Here is a 22,906-nt window from a genome sequence, read left to right as displayed (position 1 = left end):
GGTTCTCGAGGCACCTGGGCGCAAACACCTCTGGGGCCACACCCGCGGCCCGCAGGGTGAACTAAGGGCGGGGCTGCGGGGCTCCCGCGACCCCGCCCCTTCCTCCTCCCGACCCCGCCCCTTCCTCCGCGCGGACCCCCCTTGCTCCGAAGATGCCGCGCGCGCCCAGGTGCCGGGCGGTGCGCGCCCTGCTGCGGGACCGCTACCGGCAGGTTCTGCCGCTGGCCACCTTCGTGCGGCGCCTGGGGCCCGAGGACCGGCGGCTCGTGCGGCGCGGGGACCCGGTGGCCTTTCGCGCGCTCGTGGCCCAGTGCCTGGTGTGCGTGCCCTGGGATGCGCAGCCGCCTCCTGCCGCCCCGTCCTTCCGCCAGGTGGGCTGCCTCCGGGGACTCCGGTCGGGCCCGCCGCGGTGGTGGTGGAGGGGGTGGGGAAGGACGTACCTGCGTCCCCAGCGACTCAGGAGCCCTGCCCCGCAGGTGTCCTGCCTGAAGGAGCTGGTGGCCAGGGTCGTGCAGAGGCTCTGCGAGCGCGGCGCGAGGAACGTGCTGGCCTTCGGCTTCGCGCTGCTGGACGGGGCCCGCGGCGGGCCGCCCGTGGCCTTCACGACCAGCGTGCGCAGCTACCTGCCCAATACGGTGACGGACACGCTGCGCGGCAGCGGCGCGTGGGGGCTGCTGCTGCGCCGCGTGGGCGATGACGTGCTCACCCACCTGCTGGCGCGCTGCGCACTCTACCTGCTGGTGCCCCCCAGCTGCGCCTACCAGGTGTGCGGGCCGCCGCTCTATGACCTCTGCACCGCCGCCGCGGCGCGGCCCACGCGACGCGCGGGCGGAACCCGGACTGGCCTCGGATTCACGCGCCAGGCCGGGAATGGCGGCGACGGGGAGGCGGGGGGACCCCGGGAGCTGCCGGCCAAGGGCACGAGGCGGCGTCGGGGCGGCGCGGGGGGCCGTCCGCCTCCAGCCAAGAAGCCCAGGCGTGGCCTGGAGCCCGAGCGTGGTACCGAAGGGCAGGCGCCCAGGGCCCACCTGGGCAGGGCGCCTGGGCGGAGCGACAGCGACCCCCGCGTGATGACACCTACCAGAGCCGCCGCGGAAGCCAAGTCTCAGGAGGGCAACGTGCCCAGGACCCGTCGCCCCTTCCCGCTGGTGGGCGGCGAGGGGGGTGTTCGCTCCCCATCCTGGCGGCCGTCACATCCCCAGGGCGTGCCCGGTCCCCGAGCGTGGGCTGAGACCAAGCAGTTTCTCTACTGCTCGGGTAGCAAAGAACGGCTGCGCCGCTCCTTCCTGCTCTGCTCCCTGCCTCCCAGCCTGGCGGGGGCCCAGAGACTCGTGGAGACCATCTTTCTGGGCTCTAAGCCCCGGCCACCAGGGGTTCCGCGCAGGATGCGCCGCTTGCCCGCGCGCTACTGGCGGATGAGGCCCCTGTTTCGGGAGCTGCTTGAGAACCACGTGCGGTGCCCCTACGGCGCACTTCTCAGGGCGCACTGCCCACTGCCGGCCTCCACCACCCCGGCGGGGCCAGGCGATCAGGAGAGCCCTGGAGTGGGCGCCCGCTCCGGGGAGAGGCCGGCCGCTACCCCCGAGGGGGACGCGGGCTCGCGCCGCCTGGTCCAGCTGCTGCGTCAGCACAGCAGCCCCTGGCAGGTGTACGGCCTCCTGCGGGCCTGCCTTCGCCGGCTGGTGCCCGCAGGCCTCTGGGGCTCCCGGCACAACGAGCGCCGCTTCTTGAGGAATGTGAAGAAGCTCCTGTCTCTGGGGAAGCACGGCAAGCTCTCACCGCAGGAGCTGACCTGGAAGATGAAGGTGCAGGACTGCGCCTGGCTGCGCGGGAGCCCAGGTGAGGACCCCGCCCTCGGGACCTCGAGTGCGGCAGGGCCTCCTCCGTACCTCGCTCGGGGGGCAGGGGCTTCTTGGTGGCTGTCGGGTTGCTCCCTCTGAGTTCTCTGCCTCTGTCCCCCTCTCCCATCCAGTTTGCATAAATCTCCGGACGTTCATGGGCTCAGGCGGGTTCTGGGCGATGGGGAGGGGCAGTGAGCAGAGCAGGCGGGGACACGTGGTCTAGGGCTGCGCCAACAGACGGAGGTCAACAGGAGGTCTTGTGGGCGTGTCTGCGGGTCATCCATAACCCTTTTTGACGTCAAGGTTTATCGCCTTGGCGTGGCCCCTCTGATAGAAACGGGGGCTGGACCCAGAACCCCGTTTATGGGGTTGGGAGGTGCGGCTCCTCGGTTCCCGCTGGATCTGGTCAGCCCCCACGCGGATCCGGATGTGAGTTCTAATTGTGCCTCCGCTAGGTCGGGGCCAGGCAGGTGGGAGGAGTGAAAAGACCGTGTCCTTGAACAAGGCCCCAGCGTCACCAGGAGTCAAAGGGGAGCATCAGGACGCCGACCGCTGTCTCAGGGCAGTGGGCAGCCACTGTGGGCGCCGGCAGGATTTTTTCTGTGGAGCTGAGCCGGCCGTGTCCCTCCCACTGTGGTGTTCTGGGTTTGACGTTGGGCTTCCTCCGGCCCAGCCACTGTCGGCCCCGCCTGGGTCAGCACCCTCCTTGGCAGGGCGGAGCCAGGAGTGAAAGGCCCAGCACCCTCCCTGCTCTCCCCACGCTCCTGAGATGATCATGACTTCTAGAAGGAAGTCGTCTGTGAGAGCCAGGTTTGCCCCCCGCCTCCCCCATGCGTGTGACAGTCCCCGGGGTGGGGGCCCCAAAGATCGCGGCTGTGGTAGCCTCAGGTGCAGCCGGGGCACACCCTTTCTGGCTCCCCAAGAGACCCCGGGGCAGGTGACGTGGACAGTCAGGGTGACCTTCAGCAACTTGGTTTAAAAAAATGTTTTTTTAATTGTGGGAACGTAACATGAGACCTGCCCTCTTAAACAACGTTGAAGTGGACAGCACGGTACCGCGCACTGTACGCTCGGTGTCCTACGGCGGATCTCCAGAAACCTTGCATCTTGCGTGACTTTTACGCCCCCTGACCAGCAGCTCCCTGCACGTGGGACGCTGTGGATGAGTCTCCAGGAGGCGGGCCCGGGAGACCAGGCCCTCACCTGACGCCTCTGTGCTCGTGGGGCCCCAGCCTGCTCTGTGGAAGGAGGCTCTGAGTTCTGTGCTCTGGCCCCGATTTCAGATGGGGTCCCCGTGCCCCTCGAGCTGCAGGCACTGAGGAGGTGGTGTTTTCCCAGGCGACTGGGCCCTTGCTCGCCTGAGCTATGCCCCTGGTCATTTGCTCCTTTCCATGGCCTCGGCCACGCCTTCTGCCCGCTGGCTGAATAAATGCTGCTCTGAGCTGCGGCTCCCCGAGGTCGCCTCTTCCACCCTCTCCTGCCGGAATGCTGCCCTTCCTCCGTGCCGGCCAGGCACTCCGTCCACAGCGCCAGCCTCCTCTGCCTCTGTTGAGGCCATTGTCGTGCCTGCCATGCTGCCCACTGATACCTGGCAGCTCCCTGATCCCCAGCCCCGGAGGCCAGACAACCGGGCTGTCCACATCTGGGGCCACGTGTCACTAGAGACATCACCAGGATTCCTGCTCGCTGCCTTAGCTTCTGGTTGGCCCATCCTGTCCGCCTACATCCGACCACGGTTGCTTTTCCTGAGCTGCGGGTGGGAGCGTTCCCCCCTCCCGCCCCTGAGCGCCATGGACCTGAGGCGTGGCTCTGACGTCTCAGCGGGGTGTCGGCCTCTCCTAATTTCCCCACCTCTCTCCTCCTCAGTCACCTGCCGCCCCTCCGACTCCCTCCCCGGCTGTGCATTTCCCCAGCCCCGCAGTAGCTGCCCCGTGTTTCGATCGGCCGCTTTTCGGTGTTTTCTGTTTCTACTGTGATTGCTCCATTGATCTTGGAGTTATTTGGACGATTATGTTTTATTTTCCGGACGTGTGGCAGTTTTAAATTGCCTTTTACTGTTGATTTCTGACACAGCCACGTGCGGGTACGTAGGACCGCAGTGGCCGGGAGCCCGTGGAGACTGGCTTGGTCTCGTGTGTGGCGTTAGCACTAATGGTTCCCGTGTGTTTGCAGGCCGGGGTTGGTGCTGTGGTCACCACGTCGGGTGCCGTGCAAAACGTGTGTCCTTCCAGATGCCGCGACGCTGCGGGTACACGGCCCCAGGGGGTGGGCGTGTCCTTTCCTGCTTGCCCGACGGTCTGCACCACGGGTTGTTAGCTGCCGGCACATTTTAGACTTAATCTTCCCCATGAATGTTTAGTGGCTCTTTTTACCATAAAGTGTGTTTACCCGCCTTCCCGTTGGTTAGTATTTCCTGCTTGTGTCGTTTTTCATTATTTAGTTTTTATCTTCAACCTGTTCGAATCCTATGAGGATATGTGGTTTAAGTGTCTTAACAACAGCACTGAGCTGACTTTTTTCTTTTTTCTTTTTTTTTTTCGGTACGCGGGCCTCCCACTGCTGTGGCCTCTCCCATCGCGGAGCACAGGCTCCGGACGCGCAGGCTCAGCGGCCATGGCTCACGGGTGCAGCCGCTCCGCGGCATGTGGGATATTCCCGGACCGGGGCACGAACCCGCATCCCCCGCATCGGCAGGCGGACTCTCAACCGCTGCGCCACCAGGGAAGCCCTGAGCTGACGTTTTCCGTTTATTTTCAATCCATTCTGACAGTCTTTAGCACTTACCGGGAGTAATTTTTTTTCATTTCCTGTGATGATAGGCGAGTGTGGATGCAGTTTTCACCTTGCACTTTGGCCCCCTCTTCCGCGTTGTTATTCCTCGTTTCCTGACGTGCATTTTCTCACGTGGGTGTGCGTGCGTTGGGTTTGCTTCCAGTGTTAGCTCTGTATTCTCCACTTACCCTCCCTGGGTGGTTGGTTACCTTGGGAACCGTGTAAGGGCCTTGCGTGTTGGAACCAGATCGCACTTGAGCTGTTCCCTCCACTAACCCAGTTGTGTCCCAAGTTAGATGCTGCTGGTACTGTTTCTACAGTCGATGTTTATGTAGCTTCATCCTCCTTCTCTTCTCCTTGCTCACTGTTCACTGTCCTGCCCCAGACCTGCCTCTGGGGCCCCTTTCTTCTCCTCTGTGTTTCTTGCATGCCAGTTACTGGTGGTAAAGCCCTGGCTCTGTCCGCAGTGAGGCCCCCCTGGCAGCCTGGTGACAGCTCTCGAGATGCACCTCTGCTGGAGATGTTTCCGAGTGCACAGAGTAAAATGCAGAGGACCGCAGGGGAGCGTGCTCACCTTGGCCCGCGGCTGGGTCCGGAGCCCCGCGGCGTCGGGCGTCCCTGGTGTGTGGCTGTGTCTGTTTGCCCGCGGTGTTCAGCCTGGAAAAGCCCAGGTGTTTCTGGCTCTTGCCACCCGGGGGCGATGCACACAGCCTCAACTGCACGTCCCCCGTGTGGAGAGCAGTCTCTGCTTCCTCCAGCCTGTGTGTAAAGGGGACAGACGATGAGGTTCCACGTCATCGCCGCCCAGTAGAAACCTAACGCGAGCTACATACAACATTTCAGATTTTCCGTAGCCCCAATAAGAAAGGAAAAAAGGAAAGGTGAAACTAACTTAGAGGCGTTTTTTATCAAAGCCCGGTGATCCAACATCGTCACTTTAACATGCAATGGGGGAAGCGTCGTTGCTGAGATACCCGCGTTCTCCTCTGCCCGAGCTCCGAGTCACGGCCCGTGGGCCGCATGTGCAGCCGTCCAGGCCCGAGGGGCCGCTCAGGCAGCACGCGGCGTGAGCACCGGCCTCTCTCCTCCCAGGGGCTCGCTGCGTCCCGGCTGCCGAGCACCGTCTGCGCGAGGCCGTCCTGGCCAGGTTTCTGTGCTGGCTGATGGGTGCGTACGTGGTCGAGGTGCTCAGGGCGTTCTTCTATGTCACGGAGACTACGTTCCAGAAGAACCGGCTCTTCTTCTTCCGGAAGCGCGTCTGGAGCCAGCTGCAGAGCGTCGGCATCAGGTACGGCCATCGGGAACCACGGCCTCTCCCTGCCCAGGGCTCCTCGGCCAGCTCCTCCAGGGACCCCGCCCCCGTCACGGACTCCTGCAAGCCCCTTCCTACCTGAAAGCCGGGGGCTCGGGCTGGATGGCCTGTGGGGTCTGGGAGTCTGTCTGGACTGAAGCAGTACGGGCGGGCCGCTTACTTCCCCCGGCACATAGGCCCGGTGCTGTTTAATCCGCACGGAACGGAGGATGACACAGATGACAGACCCGCCTATTTGACGCCGTGCAGTGGGGCGCGTCTGGGGCAGAGGTGCTGCCGTGAAGCAGGCCTCCCGGGGGCTGGATGGCCGCAGGGCGGCCATGAGATTTGTCTCAGCTGCTCACTGACTGTCTCATGTCCATTTGGAAAGACTGGGCAGGTGTCAGCTGGATAGGGACCAGCCAGGATGGATGGGGTGAGAGCCCGAAAGACACGGGCTGGGCCTGGCCGAGGCTCCCAGTGTCAGAGCGCTCAGCATTTGCGCCAGAGCCGTGCCCTGCGTTAGGACGTCTGTGGAGGGAGCCGGGCCGGGGTCCCTGGGCGCACGTGCTGGGGCCCGTGTCCTCCTGTGTCTGGTGGGGGGAGGCTCTGGACGTCTTGATCGTGGTCTTGAGTGAAGGCGCCCCATTTAAGTATTTCACGCCATGTGACCTAAAGCGGCCATTTAGGCTGTCCTTGTGGGGCCCATGGGGCCCGACCCCTGCCTGATGGGTGTTTGAATCCCATGATGGGCTGTGCTTGGAACCACGCTTCACCCCTGGGGCCACCAGCCCAGGGAGCATCCTCACCCCAGCGGCCAGGAGGCAGGGGCCACCCAGGCCCTCCCAGTGGGTGGTTTTGGGGTAAAGGCTGAAGGTCACAGGTAACAAGGAGCTAGCAGGCCCATGGGGAGACATTTCTGTTCCTCGGGGCCACGCCGAGCACTCCCTGCCCGTTCTGTGTAGAGGAGGGCGGGCTCTCTGGCCCACGGGTCCCGGCCTACACCAGCCGGGGCTCTGTCCACCGGGAACTGGGTGTCCCGGCCCTGCCGAGGAGGGGCCTCCAGCTGACGCCCAGCCACGCCACAAGTCTGGGGTGCTGGGCATGGGTTCTGCCGACTTCACGGGCACTGGTGGCTGCCATGCTTGCGCGCCCCGGCTTCCCACGGGCACCTCTGTTTCAGACAACACTTAGAGCGCGTGCAGCTCCGCGAGCTATCCGAGGCAGATGTCAGGCGACTCCAGGAGGACAGGCCGGCTCTGCCGACGTCCAAGCTCCGCTTCGTCCCCAAGCCCAGCGGGCTGCGGCCCATCGTGAACATGGGCGACGTCGTGGGAGCCGGGAGGTCGCACAGAGACAGGAAGGTCGCCGCTTGTGCCGCTTTTAGGCAAAGTGCATCGAACCCCAGGCCTGGTGGTTGTAGTCAGGGTCTCGGGGGGCTGGCAGCCCCAGTGAGGCCGTGGAATGGTGGGGTGCCGTGGATGGGGGTTCCCGGGCCCAGAGGAGGAGCTCCCGGGAAGGCCAGTCCTGTGAGGTGCTGGATGGGCTCTGGGAACCCTCTGTGCCCCTGGCCCCTGCAATCCTCCGGGGGTGGGCACGGTGTGCTCTCCGGGGCAGAGGGACCATGCGCTAGCTGTCACCAGCCTGCCAGGGTCCCGAGGACCCCCGTAGGACCTCACCCCCATGGTGAGCCCCCGTGACTGCTCTCCCCGCCACGGCACCTCTGCCTCACCAGCAGCTCTGACCCCTTCCATGCGCCTCCCTGTAGGATTTGGGGGTGATTTAGGGGTGATTCTACCGTTAGTGAGAAAGAGAAGCTGTCGCTGCTGATGGGGGTTTGGTCCATGAGCGAAGACAAAGTGCTCGCCCAGTGGGGCTGGGGTCCCCTAGGAGGTGGGGCCCCCCAGGAGGCAGCACCCCTCTTCGCTGGGTGGGGGGGACCAGGTAAGTAGAGGGGACCAAGGGTGTAGCTACTTGCATTTTTCCACACGTGGTGTCCGTGACCCCAGGACGGGTCCCTGGGGAGACCCTGGGGTCTGGGGTGGGCTTGGGGGGGGCAGCCATCTGGCCCTTCTGCGGTCCGAGGGAGGCGGGGTAGGCGGGGGTGGCGGCGGCGGCGGCACAGCGCGGGGGCCTGCCTCTCGTCCCGGGGGCTGTCTGAGCCCACATCCCCTTGGTCTGGGGCCCCTCTGGTGACACTGGTCGTCCTGGGCTGGGCCTGCAGGTCCAGCATCTCACCTCCCAGGTCAAGACCCTGTTCGCTGTGTTAAACTACGAGCGGCTGAGGCGCCCCGGCCTTCTGGGGGCCTCCGTGCTGGGCATGGACGACATTTACAGGGCCTGGCAGGCCTTCGTGCTGCCCCTGCGGGCCCGGGGCCCGGTGGCCCCGCTCTACTTCGTCAAGGTGGGCGCCCGATGCCCGCCCCCCACCAAGGGAACCGGCCCTGCAGGTGACCCCTCGCCTCAGGCCCCGCCGGTGTGGGGAGTGGCCAGCCTTTTGCAGTCCCGTGTTTGCCAGAACGAGTCACCCCTTGGTGGAGCCGCGTCCACGTCCCACAGATTCTTCTGTGCGCGGGAGGGCAGGGAACCCCATCTCCATTTGGGGGTGTCTGGCTCCCCGGGGCCGAGGCTTTGTGCCTTCCCCTGTGGAGTGGACTCCGTGACTGCACCCCAACTCCACGGGAGCTCCTTCAGGGAAGGAGACACCTCACACCCCAGCGCCGGGTGCCCTGGTACCCTGGTCATCAGCTTGCAGCTCAGAGAGAGGGGCGAAGACCCGCCCCGAGGGTGCTTAGAGTCTGGGGGAAGTGGGTATCAGCGAGAGCCCCGTGGGGGGCGGGCGTGGGGGGCGGGGACGGAACAGTGTGAGGGGGGGCCAGGGTGTCCCCAGTCCCCTGGTGTACGATTCACCCCAGGGTTTGCTGACCGCAGGTCAGAACCAGCAGGACCGGGAACTCGGGGCCCAGGTGAGCGCGTCCTCAGGCACTTCGGTTCCCATGTAGGTGGACGTGGCGGGGGCGTACGACGCGCTCCCCCAGGACAGGCTGGCGGAGGTGATAGCCAACGTGATCCGGCCTCATGAGAACTCGTACTGCGTGCGCCAGTATGCCGTGGTCCAGAGGACTGCCCGCGGACACGTGCGGAAGTCCTTCAAGAGACACGTAAGCCCCACCTGGGGTGTGTTCGGTGCTGGGGAACGCGCTCTGCAGGAGGCGTGCGTTGGGTGGTGGGGGGCGTGGTCTGCGGGAGGCGCGGTCTGCGGGAGGGGCATGCGCCGTGGTGGTGGTGGGGGGGGGGCGTGGTGGTGGGCGTGGGCGTGCGCGACAGGCCCTCCTCCCCCCCACCCCCACCCCCGCGCATGCGCACGCGCGGTCGTCATCTTCACTCTTGGTGTTTCCGTCGGTTACTGTCCTCCCGCTGCCCCTTCACAGCCGCAGGGCCCCGACTACACACCGGGCTGAGCAGAGAGGAGGGACCCTGGTGGCAGCAGAGCCACGCGTGTTTCCGTGATGTCCCAGCGGCCACGCGGCAGGGCCGCGTGTGCTCCATGGGCGGGGAGGTGCCGCAGGGCGCCTCGCCCGGGACTCCTGGGCCGCGCTGCTGTCCCGTGTGGGCTCAGTAGGTCGAGGGTGGAAGGGCAGCCCCTCGCCGCAGCCGCCTGGGGCCTCAGGCCCAGGCAGGGCTGGGAGGGGACAAGGACATTCGGTTGAACCCGAGGCCATCAGGTGGGGGGTTTCCTAGCGCTGGTCGGGAAGGCTTTTGGACCACCTCCCCACCCCACCCCGGCTGAAACAGCGTGTGTACTGGAGGCGTGGGGGTGGGCAGAATTCCCCCAGAAGTTCTTGGAAAAGGCGCGTGTGAAGACCCCAGCACAAGGCGCTGGTGAGCATGGTTTGCGAGTCCTGAGTGTGCGACGCAGGATCTTGGGTTTGTGGACAGGGATGACGTCTTCTCCGCTTCACGGCCCAGAACAGCAGCGCCCGCGGGACTCCCTCCCGCCCCCCGGGGCACCTCTCCTACCCTGAGCACGGCGACGTGCTCGCTTGTCTCTAACTCTGTAATGGGAAATCAGGGAAACTCTGCCCTCCTGTCCGGTTTCCGCCGCGTCTGGGGTCCAGCCTCCCAGAGCAGCGTCTCCGTATTCCGTCCGCGGTCACCGTGCGCGGTGAGGTTTCGCCTTCCGCTGGGTGGGCGTTTGCCGGTTCCTCTTTGGACGTGAGTGAGGCCGCTGCCAGCGTCCCCAGGATGTGCCGTTTGGGAAACAAAGTCCTCGTTGCCGTGGGCGGATTCCAGGCTTGTGTAGTTTTAGGAGATGTTGCCCAAGAGGTTCCAGCGCGGCTGCAGGCGCTGCAGGGGGCCCTGGCGGCGGTATTGGCGGTACCGAGGGACCAGGGCTGCAGTTTGCAGCCTGGTCGCCCGGTGGCGCAGCGCGGTCCTGTCTGTGGGACTCGGTCTGGGGAGATCCGGTTCTGGGCACCTTGTGTACCGGCCACGTGGTTGTGTCCTCTCATGGGGTGCCCATCCCATCTCCCCGGTGCTGCCAGGCTGTCTCCTTGGTCATCCATCTTAGAGGACCTTCCCACGCTCTGGGGACAAGTCCTTGGGCAGCTGTGGGCTCCCAAGCGCCTTCTTGGCCTGTCTCGCCTTTTCTTTGCAAGTGGAGTCTCCACAGACAGACGCTTTTGTTTTGCGGGCTCCAGCGTATCCGCGGGGTGGGGCTGAAGCCGTGTTGTGCTCGAGCGGCGCGCCTGCCCGGCTGCCTGACCCTGATGTTCCTTTAGAATGTTTCTCGCTAGAGCCGGCGTTCAGTCCAGGGTCTGTTCTGAGTTAATTTCTGCGCTGCTGCTTTAACGTGTTCCGTCTCTGCTGGAATCTGCGCGTTTATAGACCTGTCTTCTGGTTCTCTCGCCTGCTCTTTTCTGTCTCTGATTTTAAACCCATTTATGAAATTCTTAATTTTAGCCAGCCTGTTTTTCAGTGTTAGAAATCCATGTGAATTTTCTCACAGATTCCAGGGCTCTGGTTACATCCTCCATCTTTGTTTTGTTAGCAGTGTTATCTTGAGTGATTTTAAAATGCCAGAAACTCGCCTGCAGGCAGGTTTCTGTCGTGTCTGTTTCTGCTGGTTTGTGGGTGGTTTTGGTCACACAGGCCTATTCTATAGCTTCTGGAATTTTTTCCCGGTGTGCCACACTCTGTAAATAGGGGTTTTAACATGAGGGTTTTGCGAGCTTTTCTCCGGAGTGGATGGTGTTTTCCTGGCAGTGGTGGAGCCGTGACCTTAGTTCGGCGGGGGTCCATTCTAGACAGTGGTGCCTGGTCTCCCTCACTTGGCCCTTCCCCAGTGTGGTCCCCTCGGAGGGGCTGGGCTCCCTCAGCCCCACTCGGCATGGCTCCAGGGGCGCCTGCTGCTCAGGGTGTTTTCTCTGCAGCCCCTCCCCCGGGAACTGCCCCTCAGTCCCAGCTACTTCGTGGCTCTGAACCCCAGCATCTTCAGCCTCAGAGCCCCCACTTTCTGCTCGGGCTCCACCTCCCACGGTGGATACAGGCCTTGGGGAGAAGTCGGGGTGAAGGTGGGATGCACCCCGAGGACTGAGACCCCAGCCCGCCTGCATCCCGCCTCCCCAGCATCCCCAGGTGGCCGTGCTCTGCATCTCATCCCTGGTCGTAGCGGCCATGGCAGGGGCACCACAGAAGCTGCAGGGCGGGGCCTCCCAGGCTCTGTTCCCCGTTCTGAGTGTGCCCTTGCTATCGGGGCTTGGGGAGGGGGGCGTCCGCTCGCCTCACCCCGCCTTCCCGGCCAGCAGGTGTCCACCTTCACGGACCTCCAGCCTTACATGAGACAGTTCGTGGAGCGCCTGCAGGCAGCGGGCTCACTGAGGGACGCCGTGGTCATCGAGCAGGTCAGTGCGGGCGCTTGCTCACACCCTCTGTGGCTGGCAGAGACTTGCACCCACCTTTGGCCACATTTTCCCTCTTCTGGGCCTCACGCACCCTCTGCCGCCTGCCCGCGGCTCTTCTGAGATTTGCCGTACATCTTCGCTCGCAGTTTGGCCTCGAGGTCACGCGAAGGCAAGCCTCCTCCCTCTTAGGAGGACGAGAGAGGGCTTGCCCCGTACACCCGCCTCGAGCTACCCATCGAGCGACCTGTTGCCTCGTGTGAGCAGAGTGTCCCAAAGCCAGGTTTGCCAGCAGCGGGTCGGCCCTCGCGGTCCCCGTGCTTTGTGCACGATAGTCTCGGAGCGACCCTGCCACGATGTGAGGCTCCCAGACACCAGACGCCTTCCTTTGGGTCCGGGGCCCCCACCGCGAGCCGTCCGGCTGGCCCGCCGGCTGGCCCAGGGCGGCATCCACGCTGCTGAACGCCCGCCTGCCTTCGCAGAGCTGCTCCCTGAACGAGGCCGGCGGCAGCCTCTTCAAGCTCTTCCTACGCCTGGTCCACAACCACGTGGTCAGGATCGGGGGCAGGTGAGTCCGGACCCGCGGCTCCCCCTTACCGGCCGCGGACAGGCACTGCGGCCGTGCGGCTGGGTGACAGAGCAAGGCTCCCACGGTTGTGGGAAGTCCTTGCGTTCAGAAGCCGGCAGATAACTTCTTTAATGTGTGCGGAGCCAAACCGGCCTGGGCGAGTGCCTGAGCGGGACCCCGTGTGCGACCGAGGAGAGCAGCGGCCCCGGGGGTTCGGGCTCACGGCCACGGCCGTTAGAGGTCAGCCTGGACCGCGGGGCCTTCTCGGAGGTCGTTAACCGTGGGCCACGCTCAGGAAGCTTTCTAGTTAAAGGGTGTATTTTCATTATTATTATATTCTCAGTAATTACAGCACTTACTGAAAGATAATCATGTTAAAATATAAAAAAACACGTACACCCTGGGGAGGCACACGTGTCAACTGCACAACGGGGCGAATTTTGACCAAGGGAACACGTCTGCACGTGCGTGTAAATGGTACCGGGTGGGAAGAGGACTTTCTCCACCGGAAAGGCCACGCCTGTGGCCCCTGGCTCCTCCCCAGGGGCACCACCACCCGCTGTGACCTTCGTGGAGAGGGGTCGTGCCACGTGTGACCGAGGCGTGGCAGGGCCTCGCGGGGGAGCGTGATAAATCTTGATTCATGTCCCCCCAGGCGGGTGCGGCGTGGGCACGCGTGTGCATGTGTGTCTGTGCTCCACGTCTGTGCATGTGTTTACGACGTAAGCAGGAGGCCCACCGTGGCTGGCCCACCTTCTAAGCGCGTCCTGCCCCCCAGGTCCTACGTCCAGTGTCAGGGGGTCCCCCAGGGCTCCATCCTGTCCACCCTGCTCTGCAGCTTCTGCTACGGAGACATGGAGAACGAGCTCTTCCCCGGAATCCAGCGGGACGGGTACGGACCCTCTGTGGGCGGGCGTTGCCTTGCTGGGGGCCTGTTCGTACTTTTGGTCCTGGATGTAGGCCGGGCCTCACCCTTTCTTCTCATAACGGCGCACAGGAGGTGGTCAGCAGGCCTCAAGTGGGGAGGAAACGTGGCCTTCTGTGTGGCCGGGGCTTCGGACCCGCGCCAAGCTCGTGTGCTTCCGGCCCAGCTGCAGGGCCCCTGCTCGGCATCCGTAGCTGGAGCCGAATCCCACAGAAGCCAGAGTCTTCGGTTCGATTCTGTGGAGAAGGTCGCTTTACCCGTGTCCACGGGAACACAGACATTAAATTTTCAGCGTTGGCTCCTGTGGGAGGACGCTGCCTGTGGGCGTAAAGCAGTGCGTTCAGGGTCCCCCTCATCTCGGGGTCAATCCGTGTCCAGGGTTCTCCTGCGCTTCGTGGACGACTTCCTGCTGGTCACCCCTCACCTCCCACGAGCCAAAGCCTTCCTCAGGTAAGGGCCCCCACGCGTGTGTCTCTGCAGGCGCGTTTTGGCCCACGTACGACGGTGGGACCTGTGTGCGAACGTCCGTGCTCCCCACACGTCACATCTCTGGGGAGTGTCACGCGGTGTGGTCCCGCGGCTCTGAGAGCCCAGAGTGCCGTCACTTCCTCCTGTCGCTGGCGTGGCCGTCAGGACGCAGGTGCCACTGCAGGAGCTCAGGCAGCAGGGCTGGGTCTGCAGAGGCTCCTTGGAGGTTCTGCGCCCATGATGCACTGGTGGCGGACGGAGCAGAGGCTGTGCACTGCGCACCACGGGGGACGGAAGAGGGAAGGCCTGCACGGCTCACCTGTGGCTTCCCCGCAGAGAGCGTCTGCGAGAGCGGGCAATTCAGACGTGTCAAGAAGGAGGGGTTACCAGGCGTGGGGATCGCATGGGTTTGGTGCCCAAAGCAAACCCGGCACCTGGGACCCTTCGGGCTGCGGCCACAGTGCCCCATCCGTCCAGGGAGTCTGGGGGCTTGTTTCAAAGTGTGGTTTTCCAAGGGAGGAGAAAGTTCAAGCCCTCAAGCCGTCCCCGAGCCTGACACTTTGGTCGCTGGGCTGCCTTTGGAGAAACCCACCTAGACAGCAACCACGGATCCCGTGTCTGCCTGCGGGGTACCCCAGGCTTGAAGCCTGTAGGGTCCGCCCGCTGTGATGCTCTGGGGCTCCCTATGGCAGCCCCGGCACAGGACACTGCAAATGTAAACCCGTGTTGCACGCGGGTCCGCATGGGCACCGGCCACAGTTGGAGAGCTCAGTGGCCACACGTGTCCAGTGGCCACCAGAAGGGACAGCGCAGAGGTCGTCGCCTCTGTCATGGGAAGTTCTGGGAGCGGCGCTGCTCTGTGGTCGTTGGGCTGGGCAGGGAGGTAGCTCTGAGCGTGTCCGTAGGGTCCCACCAGGGGGCGCAGCAGACAGGCACACGTCCAGGAGACTTGCTGCAGAGGAGCTGGCTCGCGTGATGGTGGGGCTGGCTGGGCAGGTTTTAAACCCGGGGGCGGGTGGCAGGAAGGGCAGGTGCTGGGGCTGCAGTCAGTGGGCGACCCCCGCAGCCAGGACGCCCCCGTTTGGCTCTCAGGGCCCTTCCCCGATGGGTGAGCCCGCCCCGCTCTGGGAAGTGTCCTCCTTTGCAGCCGGCTGGTTGCAGGTGTCAGCCCCACCTACAGACCCCCTGGTCTTAACGCAGACTCGAGTGTGCACACCTGGGGACCGCAGCCTCGCCAGGTAGACACATCGGCTGGCCGTCACAGAGAGGACCCATCCCTTGGACTGTGCCTGCCCTCCGAGCCCCGTGTCTCCCGGGTCCCAGCCGACCCGTCAGCTCAGTCACCCACCTGTCTTACCTGGAGGGCCATCCCGGCGTGCGCTCGTCCTTCAGGACTGGCTCTTGGGGCTTCCGTGCTCCCCTTCCCCACTGCCTGCCTCTGCCCTTGCTGGCCTGTCCACCCTGGCCTCTAATCGTTGGTACTTCTTTGCCCAGAAGCCTGGAGGCCAGAGCAGGGCTGTGTCCGGCCTTCCTCGCGGGCTCATGGTCCCAGCCCTCCAGTCCCCGCCCACCTCGCCGGGCTGTTAGGTGACGTTGACCTGTGCCTCCGAGACCCGCGGGTGGCGTCCCCTCTGCCCGGTGGCTGACGTGCCCCCCTGCTGCAGGGCCCTGGTCCGCGGCGTGCCCGAGTACGGCTGCCTGGCGAACCTGCAGAAGACGGTGGTGAACTTCCCCGTGGAGGACGGTGGCCTGGGCGGCGCGGCCCCCCTGCAGCTGCCGGCGCACTGCCTGTTCCCCTGGTGTGGTTTACTGCTGGACACCCGCACCCTGGAGGTGCGCTGTGACCACTCCAGGTGAGCGCTGGGCCGCGCAGCTCTGTGCGTCCCCCCACGTGGCAGGGGGGTCAGAGGCCAGCGGCGGGCACTAGGGGATGGACTCTGGGGGAGCCGTTTTCTGGGCGCTTTTGGTTGCGGCACGCGGGATCTTTCGTTGCGGCGTGCACGCTTCTCTAGTTGTGGTGTGCGAGTTTTTCTCTCTCTAGTTGTGGCGTACGGGCTCCAGGGCACGTGGGCTCTGTAGTTTGCGGCATGCGGGCTCTCTCATCGAGGCGCGCGAGCTCAGTAGTTGCGGCGCACGGGCTTAGTTGCCCCACAACATGTGGGATCTTAGTTCCCCAACCAGGGATCGAACCTGCGTCCCCTGCGTTGAAAGGCAGATTCTTTACCACTGGACCACCAGGGAAGTACCTTCTGGGCGTTTTTGATAAAAGGAAATCGCGTGGCAGACTCGGGGGCACAGCGTGTTCCGCCGGGAAGCGTGTGGATCTGAACCAGAACTTCCAGGACCTGCCAGACAAGGGTCCCCGTGGTCTCACTGGGCACCAGGATTCGTGGTCACCTCTGGCCCGTCGGGGAGCAGGGCTGCCGTGCGTGTGGCCTGCTCTGTACACAGAGTCTTGGGTCCCTGCCTCGGTCAGCTCAGGCTGCCGCAAAAAACACCACGGACCTTTCCGTTCTCTCGGTCCTGGAGGCTGGAAGCTGAGGTCCAGGTGTCGCAGGCCGGTTTCTGCTGGGGCGTCTCCTGTGAGTGCGTGTGGACGCATCTGCTCCCCAAGGCCTCACACGGTCACCCTCTGTGTTCAGCCCCTCAGTGTCTCCTCTTGGGGCACCAGTCCCATGGGATTAGGGCCCCACCTTTATGATTCCATTTTGCCTTAATCACCGTCTTAAAGGCCTTATCCCCAGACGGTCGCGGGGGTCGGGGCTTCAACCTGTGAGTGTGGGGGATGCAGTTCGGCCCCTGAGAGCCCGTCCCCCCACCTGCCCACACTGAGTCTGGGAGCACGCAGCCCAACCTCAGGCTTTGCGCAGAGAGACTCGCGATGCACGTGGACACAGGAACCTGTGCTTTCTCATGAATAAAAAGCGCAGGAGTCGAGACGGTGGTGGATGGGCGTGCCCCGTCCTGCGCTGGTAACGCGGTTCTGCTGGAGCCCTCAGGGCTGCACTTGGTCCTCTTTCTGGGGTGCTCCCGGGAAGACGCAAGCGCAGACGCTTTCCACGCGCGGTTCCACGCGTCCGTCTGCTGCTCCCGCCGCCCCCTCTCATGTCCGGGCACCGACCACACCGGTCAGTCATGAACTGTCCACCAGGTTGTCTGGCTCCCCGTGAAGCTGTGACCGTTTGGGGGACAGGCGCCCATTCCGGCCCAGCGCAGCTGATGGGCTGGACGTGTGTGGCGGTCAGAGTGTGAAGTGGACACACGTGTTTCCACGAACTGCACGCTGTCTCGCAGTTACGCCGGGACCTCGATCAGAGCGAGCCTCACCTTCAACCAGGGCTTCAAGCCTGGGAGGAACATGCGTCGCAAACTCTCGGCGGTCTTGCGGCTGAAGTGCCAAGGGCTCTTCCTGGACCTGCAGGTGTGCGGGTTGCCCGTGGGCGGCTGGGGCTGCAGAGCGGAGGGCAGCTGACGTCACCGGAAGGTCTGCGCGCGCTTCGCAGATCCTGGGGGGGCACGTGTGTCTGTTCCCGTGTGCGGGCGCGCGCACGTGTGTGGGGCGCATCAGGCATCACATACGCGTGCACTCAAGTTCACGTGTGTGTGAACGAGTGTGCCTGCGAGTATGTGCAGGTGTGTAGCGTGTGGGTGAGTGTGCGTGTGTGTGTCCAGGGCCCCCGGCCCTCACCCTGCCGCGTGGCTGCCCCGCCATCCTCGCCCGGGCCCCTCCTCACAGGCCGTAGGGCCCAGGACCGCTGTGGCCTCAGCGCTGGAGCCGCGGGGCCCAGGCCGTCGTCCAGCCAGGCTGGGCTCTCCCCCTTGTCCTTCCCGCAGGCCTGACTCCACCGCAGCTGCTGAGGGGCCCCAGTGAGGACCTGGCGGGTTTCACGGGAGAGACTGATGGATTCTTACTGAGATGGTCCTTTTTTTCGTTTCGTTTGATGGGGCAATAAAGCAAAAGACAAACTCGAACACCAGAGGTATTGCCAACATTGCTTTTTCTTATGACTCCAGGTGAACAGTCTTGAGACAGTTTTCACAAACGTTTACAAGATATTCCTGCTGCAGGCCTACAGGTGGGTCCACGGGTGGCTGCTCCACGAGGGAGGCGACGGCCCCGCCCCGGGGAGCGCGCTGCCCCCGGGTCCGTGAGGAAGCAGCGTGTGCGTCTCCGCGGCGGAACCGCCTCTCCGCGGAGCCCTCAGCAGCTCTGGAGGCGCTGCTCCCGGGCACCAGATGGTGCTGGGAGGCCCGAGCGGCCGGGGCGGCCCGAGTCCCCGCGGCGGGAGGGGCTGGCAGGAGGAGGGTGGCCGCGGGGCAGGGGCGGGTAGGCGAGCAGAGGGCCAGTCAGTGCACAGGAGGCGTGTGTGGTCCCGAACACTCAGGCGCCCCCGGAAGGGACGGTGGGATGCGGCTCCCGATCATTCCAGCCCCTCTTCCGGAACGTTCCCTGCTCTCGGGTGGCTCTGCGGTCCCCCTCCAAGAACCAGGGCCGGGCAGGTGATCGTGGAGTCCGCTGCTTGTCCACCTTGGGGAGGCGGACCCCGTCCTTCACTCACCGCGCCGGCTGGCCTCGGGGACCCAGAGCCAGGCTTGCGCCCGTGGTCTCCAGGCAGCCTGGGGAGGCTGGCCCCTGACAGAGCTGACATCCCCAGGTTCCACGCGTGTGTGCTGCAGCTCCCGTTTAATCAGCCAGTCGGGAGGAACCCCTCATTTTTCCTCCGGGTCATCTCTGACACCTCGTCCCACTGCCACGCCCTCCTGAGAGCCAGGAACGCAGGTGTGCACAGGCGACCAGGGCATGGCTGGCGGGCCGAGGGGTCGCCCGGGGCGCTGGGCATCGGGGTCACGCCCACACGCTCCGTCCTGTGCCCGTCCCGGGTCCCTCGTGTGCCACGGCCACTGCAGCACCTGCCTCTCCAGCAGCCACGGCGGAGATGGGGCGTCGGGGCGCCTTTAACCTGCTAGCAGCTCGCCGCCCTCTGCCACGTGACTGGAGAGTGACGTGGTGCTTGGGGGCCAGCTGGTGGCCCTCCTCCCCTGGGGCTCTGGGCGCTTGCGTCAGTCCAGGCCAGGGTCCGCAGGAGGCCCTGGGCCACCCCTGCCCACCTCAGCGAGGGGCACCCATGGCAGCCGCGCGCCCTCCCGCTTTGGGTTCACCGCTCCTTGGCCCGGCCTCCTGGGGGGCGTCCCCACCTGAACGCTCCCACTGCAGCCCCTGTGTCTGCACCTCCGGCCTCGTCCTGGGCGTTCCCGATCTGTCTGAGGTTCAGGCCGTGCGTGTCTCTGAGGTCCTGGGTGTAACAGACTTGGCTCTTCGTCACGTCTGTTTGTGGAGGTTTCTTGGAGAAGTTGAAGAAAACGTCTCAGTTTTCAGAATTCCTTGGTGCTCGTGTCGGGTGGCCCCTGAAATGAAGTGGCCAGTCACCCCCCCCCCGCCGCCCCCAAGACCTCACTCATGCCATCAGCCTGGAGGGACCCCGGCAGGAGGGCACCGTCTGGGGCCCCTGGTATCCCCCGGGAGGAACGCTGCGGCGGGGCCAGCGGAGCCTCAGCCTCTCCTCGTGCCCCCCAGGGATGTCGCTGGGGGCCAAGGGCGCCTCCGGCCCGTTTCCTTCCGAGGCCGCGCAGTGGCTCTGCCTGCACGCCTTTCTGCTCAAGCTAGCTCGTCACCGCGTCACCTACAGCTGTCTTCTGGGGGCGCTGCGGACAGGTAGGCGCGGGTGGAGTGCCAGGCGCCCCTTCGTGAGGTGCGGGCCCTGCCCTCCGGTGCTGGGGCCCCTCCGTGTCTGAGGGGCAGGTGGGCGGGTCTCAGAGCCCCCAGGTGAGGGTGCGGGTGCCCCGAGGGTTACAGGCCCCCTCCCTCGTCCAGGGGCCTGGCATGACCACCCGGGTCTCGCCACCTCTCCACCCCGCCCCGGGTCCTCATCCTCCGTCTCCCCTGCAGCCCCCCACCTGCGTGTCCTTCCGCGCACCCCCGACCCAGATCCCCCTCGGGCCTCTGCCGGACAGTCCCCGTGCCCCCGGCAGGGGAGGGGTGCTTGCCCCCTCCTGAGGTGCCCACCCCAATCCCGCCTGCACGCAGGGTGCTTGGCAGCGTAAGTGCCTGCGGGCCCCGGGGACGGGCGGTCTCTGGTTTCTCCGGGGCGTAGGTGGGGGTTTGGTGGCCTGACTTCAGTCGCTGCCTTGTAGCCAGAGCCCGACTGTGCCGGCGGCTCCCGAGGGCCACTCTGGCCGCCCTGGAGGCAGCAGCCGACCCGGCCCTGACCGCAGACTTTAAGACCATCTTGGACTGACGGCAGCCCTGCCCACAGACTGGGCTGGGCTGGGCTCCGGAGCCCGGTGGGAGGGGGCAGCCCCCAAGTCCTCAGGGAAGCAGGGCCCGCGCGCCGTGGCCGTCCCGTGACGGGGTCCGTTCTCCAGCCGCTGACCGCCGGGAAGCGGCAGGTGGGAGAGCCGGTCATCGGGCGGCAGGCGTCTGGACGGGGCTGGGGGGCCCTTTGTCACCCCCTTCCCCTCGCTGCAGGGGCTGCCCCGGTCTGGAGCGAGGGCACGGGGCGGCACGTGGGGCTGAGTGGTGGGCATGGGCTCCTTCCTGCTGACCTGTGCAGTCAACGCCCAGCCCAGCCGTTCACACCCACCGCGGGAGCAGCGCCTCTGCCGGCTGCATCCGCGGTTCACGCCCCGTGGCGCTTTCCCCAGAAGCCAAGGGCCCGGTCAGCTGTTTGAGGCCTGGTTCCACCCGGCCCCGCCCCTGCTTCCGAGCCCGCCTGTCCTTACGCTCTGCACCCGCCCGCGCCCCCATCTCTGGGCCCTCCCCGCTGGTCCCCTCTCAGCACACGGCCCAGGTCGTCCTGATTGCACTCCTGCACCACCTCCTCCCCCCCCGCCCTGTCACCCCAGTGAAAGGAGCCTTTGCTGATTGGTTTCACAGCTTACGACTGTTCTCTGAGTTTGTATTAAAACGCGTACTAGTGAGGTCTGTGTTCTGTAATTACAAACACGTGCACCTGTTGGGGTGCGAGAGCCACGTGGGTTCTCGGCCTGGAGGGGGCTTCCTGGTGCGGGGGATGTGGAGGGAGGGGCGGGTGGCTCAGAGAGGGTGCTCCCATGGGGCCCGGCCCAGCACCCGCCACTGCTGCAGCCAGCTCTGGCCAAGCTCCGTGGACACGTGGGAGAGGACGGGCAAGAAAGGTCTGAGGTCCAGGACATCGGGATTCCTCCTGAGCATGTTTCTCCTCTGCCCGTTACCTTCTCAGTGGACCGTGGGATTCCCCTCCTTCCCGCGGGCTCTGTGGAGTGAGCAGCGAGGGCCGTGCACACGGGGGTCCCAGTCTGGCGCCATCCCTCCCGCAGAGTGCTTGTCTCCTCGCCTGTCGCCGCGTGCTGGACCTGGGCAGGTGGGCGTGCTAAGGCAGGCAGTCCCTGGCTGTCCACCCCGTCTGCCCCCCTCTGTCATCTGGGTGGCCTGCGTGCTGACCGCTGTGGGGCTCCTTTGGTCACGTGCTGTCACATCCGCTTAGCCGGACTCGGGCACAGCGCCTGGGGAAGAGCACGATAGGCCTGGGAACGGGGCCTTCCGGAAGTGGGGGGAGCTGCTCGGGTCCCCGAGGGTAAGGCCTCTACGGGAGTCTTCCTTATGCACGGGGGCCTCCCTGCACTGCCGGGGCATATGGGGCTCTGCTCAAGGTCAAGGGTTGTGCCTCGGGGGGCCGTGTGGAGGACCCGGGGAGAACGGTGGTCAGCCCCTGACCGGCCATGGCCAAGTGCCCCAGAGAGCTTGTCCAGGGAGCCCAGGGGCTTGGAGGCAAGGGGCAGATTTCAACCTGGGCTCCCTGGTGTGGGGTTGAACCACACAGATGCCACCCCTGGTCCCCTGGGGGGGGGGGTAGACCACACAGGTGCTGCCTCCGTGATCCCCTGGGGGGTGGACCACACAGATGCCACCCACACACACACACACGTTTCCGGCCCAGCAGGTCTGGGAATGTGAATCAAATTATTTCCAGGTGGTATTGGTGCTGCTGGGGGGCAGGGAAGTTGGAGGCTGGTCTGGGGGCTGTCTTCCATGCCGTGACCCCCCCGGGGTGGAGCTGACAGAGGCTGGCTGGGTCCAGTGTCAGGGTCAGGGCTCAGGAGGTGGGTAAGGGCGAGGCTGCAGGGACACGGCTCAGCCGACACCAGGAGGATCTGAGGTGCCGGGGGGCTTGTGTGAGAGCGGGCCCCCTCGCAGCAGCCCGTCAGCGTCCCCGCCTCCGCGTCCAGCCGGCCTCAGGTCCCCGTGAGGCGCCTCCACCTGGAGAAGCCAGCGCCCGGGCCTGCCCTGCTCTGTCTGCACTGAGGCTGCGCCCTTCAGAGCCCCGCGGGGCTCACAGCAGGAGGGGCAGCTCAGGGGGTGACCTGGGGGCCGGCTCTCTGCCCTGTGCCCGGGGATGACACGGAGGCTGGAAAGCGGCATTTTGATGACCTTGAGCAGTTCCCGAGGCTTCCTTCCAGGATGGCCCTGATGGGTCCACGTGATGTGGCAGGTGCCGTCAAGCGTACCTTGGACGGGCTCGGTGCTAACGCAGCCCAGATCAGCTGAGCGTGAGTGCAGGCCGCCTGCCGGGGTTTATGGCTGTTGCCCGTTCACTGCCACTGCTGCAGCTTCCGAGTGACCGAGCGTTTATGATGGACCCAAGTCCACAAGCGCATCATAAATAATCAGTGCGGGACTGACCCCACCCACCTGCTGCCGGCCTGGCGGTGCCCCTGCTGGGAAGGACTGACCTGCTGCCCAAAGCAGAGATTTCCCCATGCAGGGGGAGATGACCTGGACCCCACAGCTGCACCCCACTGACCCGCCACCGGCCACCACAGGCTCCCAGCACCCCTGGACCTGTTTCTGGCATTTCCAGAAACAGGTCAGTCATGGCTCAGTTTTCTGCCTTCTGCATGCCTCTAGAACCTTGTCTACTACATGCATTTTGTCCCAGTTTTACTCAAAGTCACTTGTATTTTACTAAAGCGTAAAACCCTTGGGAAGGGCGTGTGCTCTGGTCAGGCGCAACTGAGTAAGACCTCACTCTGATTTATCTATTGTTTTAAATCACCGCGCAGACTACCGAGTCTCCTCAGGGTGAAACATGAAAATAATAAAAT

General features: G+C 65.0%; 1 protein-coding gene across 1 annotated transcript; it reads left to right on the top strand.

The window, feature by feature from the left end:
* The first annotated feature begins 152 nt into the window (after positions 1–152).
* Positions 153–20,672, top strand: TERT (telomerase reverse transcriptase). The gene is made up of 16 exons (XM_060146823.1): positions 153–371; positions 477–1,839; positions 5,706–5,901; positions 7,088–7,268; positions 8,129–8,308; positions 8,907–9,065; positions 11,712–11,807; positions 12,287–12,372; positions 13,151–13,264; positions 13,676–13,747; positions 15,430–15,618; positions 17,060–17,186; positions 17,780–17,841; positions 18,421–18,545; positions 19,341–19,478; positions 19,958–20,672. Exons 1-16 carry the CDS (start codon positions 153–155, stop codon positions 20,059–20,061), a joined length of 3,411 nt encoding a protein of 1,136 aa, XP_060002806.1. The 3' UTR covers positions 20,062–20,672.
* Positions 20,673–22,906: the final 2,234 nt, after the last annotated feature.

Source organism: Lagenorhynchus albirostris, chromosome 3 (assembly GCF_949774975.1).
Source record: "Lagenorhynchus albirostris chromosome 3, mLagAlb1.1, whole genome shotgun sequence".
NCBI classification, from domain to species: Eukaryota; Metazoa; Chordata; class Mammalia; order Artiodactyla; family Delphinidae; genus Lagenorhynchus; species Lagenorhynchus albirostris.
This window is presented reverse-complemented; position numbering and strand designations above follow the sequence as displayed.

What these genes read in the sequence shown, in the direction of transcription:
- TERT (XM_060146823.1), top strand. Translation starts at nt 153, where the DNA reads ATGCCGCGCGCGCCCAGGTGCCGGGCGGTGCGCGCCCTGCTGCGGGAC. An exon ending in GTGCGCTGTGACCACTCCAG is followed by an intron (nt 15,619 to 17,059) that starts GTGAGCGCTGGG and finishes GCTGTCTCGCAG; the next exon opens with TTACGCCGGGACCTCGATCA. An exon ending in TCTGGGGGCGCTGCGGACAG is followed by an intron (nt 19,479 to 19,957) that starts GTAGGCGCGGGT and finishes GCTGCCTTGTAG; the next exon opens with CCAGAGCCCGACTGTGCCGG.